The 3,897-nt window shown below is 51.8% G+C and overlaps 1 protein-coding gene across 1 annotated transcript; it reads left to right on the forward strand.

The window, feature by feature from the left end:
• The first annotated feature begins 571 nt into the window (after positions 1 to 571).
• Positions 572 to 3,527, forward strand: SLC25A5 (solute carrier family 25 member 5). Its single transcript, XM_055267921.2, has 4 exons — positions 572 to 849; positions 1,869 to 2,355; positions 2,581 to 2,721; positions 3,109 to 3,527. Exons 1-4 carry the CDS (start codon positions 739 to 741, stop codon positions 3,264 to 3,266), a joined length of 897 nt encoding a protein of 298 aa, XP_055123896.1. The 5' UTR covers positions 572 to 738; the 3' UTR covers positions 3,267 to 3,527.
• The last annotated feature ends 370 nt before the right edge of the window (positions 3,528 to 3,897 follow it).

The raw sequence follows: 3,897 nt of genomic DNA on the forward strand, positions 1-3,897 counted from the left end.
TGAGAAACAACTCAGTAATTAAGACAAATGATTTTTCATGCACTATTTTAAAAAAATCAAAAGCAATGCAAAAATCCATGATGAACAAATGATCAACATTTGAAATACAGACAGGATCCCAACCTGCACTTGCATGATCTTGTCTCGCTTGCCTCACCCTAATCTCAGCCTTGACATTCCAATTAAACTTTATTTACAAAACAAGGGGGCCGGCCAGCAGGATGTAGTTTGCCCAAACGACTTTTTTAAAGTGTCGCATTAACTACTGTTTATCTCGATGACTGAAGGGTTCTTTTGGCATCCCTGTAACAAATGCGTCTCACCCTAGTCCTGGTCCTGCTCCAAGGGTTTTTGTCCAGGCACATCGTGACCTCACCCTTCCTCCCCACTCCGAGGCCTCTCTCAGGGTCCAGCGTTCAAGTCCCGGGTGTTCTCTGGACCCGCCCCTTCCTCCCGCCGGGTCAGGTGCCGAGGGCAAGCCGGGGCGGCGCGGAGAGCGGTCCCGGCCCGCCCTCCACGACTCCTCCTCCTGCGCGCTGGGCCACTCAGCGGCTCTGCCGCCCAACGCGCCGGGACCCAGACCCCTCCCCGGCCCCGCCTCCGACGCCTGCCGCTCCGGCGCCGACTCCCCCTATATAAATCGGCCATTTGCGTCGCTCCGCCCCGCAGCGCCGGAGTCAAAGCCGGTTCCCGGCCCAGTCCCGTCCCGCAGCAGCCTGCCTCCTCTTTCCTTTCAACATGACAGATGCCGCTGTGTCCTTCGCCAAGGACTTCCTGGCAGGTGGAGTGGCCGCAGCCATCTCCAAGACGGCGGTAGCGCCCATCGAGCGGGTCAAGCTGCTGCTGCAGGTACGTCCTGGGATCCAGGAACCCAACCAGGAAGTGGGGGGAAGGGTCGCACAGAAGGCGGGCGCCCGAGGAGTGGCGGGGAGCGAACTCTAAAGACATGGCCAGGGAAGCGGCTAGGAGAGGCCAGAGCGGGGCGCAGAGGCAGAGCAGAAGGCAAACTGGTGGGAGGCGCCTTTAGTGACCTGAAGTAGTGAGTCTAGGAAGGGGCCGGGGGCGGAGGGCAGGACCAGGCTCTCGGCATCCCCGAGGCGGCGGACTCGGATGGAGCAGTTACTGAGTGACGGCCTCTCCGGGCCTGGGCGTCAAGGGCGAAGGCCGAAAGCCGACGTTAGAAAGAGGAACGCCTGTTCTTACCGAAGACCTCAAGGTCGCGGCAAGGAGATAACTGCCCGGGGGAGGCCATGCGCCCGGGTCCAGCGGCCTCCCAGTCCGCGGACGCGCTCAAACCTCGCCGGGCCGGAAGCCGGCGCCGGGAAGCGCGTGTGCCTTTTACGTCCGCCCCCGCGCCGCCGCGTCTCCGCCTGCCTGCCTGCGCCGCGCGCTCTCCAGTGCCGGCTCTAGAGGGCGCTCCTGGGCTAGCGTGTAAGGGCTGGCGGCGGCGGCGCTCGGGTCACCTCTGGGAGCGGAGTGGGGGCGGAGCGAGACGGAAGCAGCTCAGGAGACTTGAGGCGTAGGCTGCGGTCCCCAAGGTGACCGCGCCCTATGTGGGACTCGCCCTAATGCCTCTGAACCTGGGTTTGAGGTAATGACCTTTCTCCCAGGTCTAAAGGTCACGGGTCCGCTGGAGGATGCCCCCTCCCCACTTAGAGGGGTGGAGGCTTAATGCCACTGGTGCAGATCACCTCTTCCCCTGTGACAGCCTCAGAGGGTTGGGAGGGTCCAGCCAGTATGGTATACGAAGACTAGATTTGAGAGAGGGGAGCCAACCTTAAAGGGCATTGATCGAGATGGCATATGCTCTTCTCTTTCCCTTCCCCATGGTTATAACTGTCCCTGTTGGCTTCCTTCCTGTCTGTTAGGTGCAGCATGCCAGCAAGCAGATCACTGCAGATAAGCAATACAAAGGCATTATAGACTGCGTGGTCCGTATTCCCAAGGAGCAGGGAGTTCTGTCCTTCTGGCGCGGTAACCTGGCCAATGTCATCAGATACTTCCCCACCCAGGCTCTTAACTTCGCCTTCAAAGATAAATACAAGCAAATCTTCCTGGGTGGTGTGGACAAGAGAACCCAGTTTTGGCGCTACTTTGCAGGGAATCTGGCGTCAGGTGGTGCCGCAGGGGCCACATCCCTGTGTTTTGTGTATCCTCTTGATTTTGCCCGTACCCGTCTAGCAGCTGATGTGGGTAAAGCTGGAGCTGAAAGGGAATTCCGAGGCCTCGGTGACTGCCTGGTTAAGATCTACAAATCTGATGGGATTAAGGGCCTGTACCAAGGCTTTAACGTGTCTGTGCAGGGTATTATTATCTACCGAGCCGCCTACTTCGGTATCTATGACACTGCAAAGGGTAAGTTTGCTGTGGGCTTTAACGTTGTGTTCTTAGGAGACAATTTAAAAGAGCATTGTACCAACCTAACATTCCAAGAGCTAGAGAGTTGTTTTTTTAATTGCTGAAGGAAGCCAAGATCATCCAATGCAACCCTTGTGTACAGATGATGTGTTTAGGGGATGTGGGGAAAGGAAGTCAGTAAAACTCTGCTTTTTGGTAAAAGCATCCCTTTCCTATTCCCAGGAATGCTTCCGGATCCCAAGAACACTCACATCGTCATCAGCTGGATGATCGCACAGACTGTCACTGCTGTTGCTGGGTTGACTTCCTATCCATTTGACACCGTTCGCCGCCGCATGATGATGCAGTCAGGGCGCAAAGGAAGTAAGTTCCACTTGAGCAGAAGATAAAGTTGTAGGCGTGGGGCAAGCTGTGGCCACAAACTAGTGATGTGTACCTTTAAAAATGGCTGTCTGTCCAAGTCAAGGGATGGGGTTGATAGCATCTGTGTCTGTTCCACAACTGCCTTTGAGCTGGCCCTTCAGAAGCCTATGAATGAGGGTGCTTAAATGGTATTAGAGGTTAAGACCGATGGGTAGTCTGTATTCCTGTGGTCATAGCATTAATATTTCAGTGTTGCCCATGCTGATGTGTGAATGTTGGGTTTAAAGCTGACGTTCTTAGAGGTGGGGCTCTGCTTTATTTAGCCTAGTGAATCTTAGGATTTTCATCAGCCTTCAGTCACCAACTCCATGTATTTATTCTTTGCAGCTGACATCATGTACACAGGCACGCTTGACTGCTGGAGGAAGATTGCTCGTGATGAAGGAGGCAAAGCTTTTTTCAAGGGTGCATGGTCCAATGTTCTCAGAGGCATGGGTGGTGCTTTTGTGCTTGTCTTGTATGATGAAATCAAGAAGTACACATAAGTTATTTCCTAGGATTTTCCCCCCTGTGAACAGGCATGTTGTATTATATAACATATCTTGAGCATTCTTGACAGACTCCTGACTGTCAGTTTCTCAGTGGCAACTATTTACTGGTTGAAAATGGGAAGCAATAATATTCATCTGACCAGTTTTCTCTTAAAGCCATTTCCATGATGACGATGATGGGACTCAATTGTATTTTTTATTTCAGTCACTCCTGATAAATAACAAATTTGGAGAAATAAAAATATCTAAAATAAATTTTGTCTGCAGTTTATTTTCATATAAAAATATATATTTGAGTGCTACATTTGAATAAATACTACCTTTTTAGCGAATGCTACCTTTTTAATAAATGCTACAGTATCTCCAGAGATGAAGAACTGTCTTTTTAAAACCAATTGTCAGCGGTCCACTTAACAAAGAATAACTTGGTTGTGCTGCCCACCACCATTTCCAACACATTAGCAAAGGAATTCAGGCCCAGTGCATCCAAAAAACATTGTTCCATTGCCTATGGATGATCATAGCTGAATGAGCTTTCTCCAAGAAATACTATGAACCCACCTTTCCTAGTCCTGTATTTATTAATCATGAGCCATGAGCTGAATTATCCACTTTAAAATGGTTA

Source organism: Symphalangus syndactylus, chromosome X, assembly GCF_028878055.3.
Source record: "Symphalangus syndactylus isolate Jambi chromosome X, NHGRI_mSymSyn1-v2.1_pri, whole genome shotgun sequence".
NCBI lineage: Eukaryota > Metazoa > Chordata > Mammalia > Primates > Hylobatidae > Symphalangus > Symphalangus syndactylus.

Excerpts from the sequence above, each read along its gene's own strand:
- SLC25A5 (XM_055267921.2), top strand. The coding sequence starts at position 739 with ATGACAGATGCCGCTGTGTCCTTCGCCAAGGACTTCCTGGCAGGTGGA. Across the intron at positions 2,356-2,580 it reads TATCTATGACACTGCAAAGG|GAATGCTTCCGGATCCCAAG; the intron begins GTAAGTTTGCTG and ends TCCTATTCCCAG. Across the intron at positions 2,722-3,108 it reads GCAGTCAGGGCGCAAAGGAA|CTGACATCATGTACACAGGC; the intron begins GTAAGTTCCACT and ends TATTCTTTGCAG.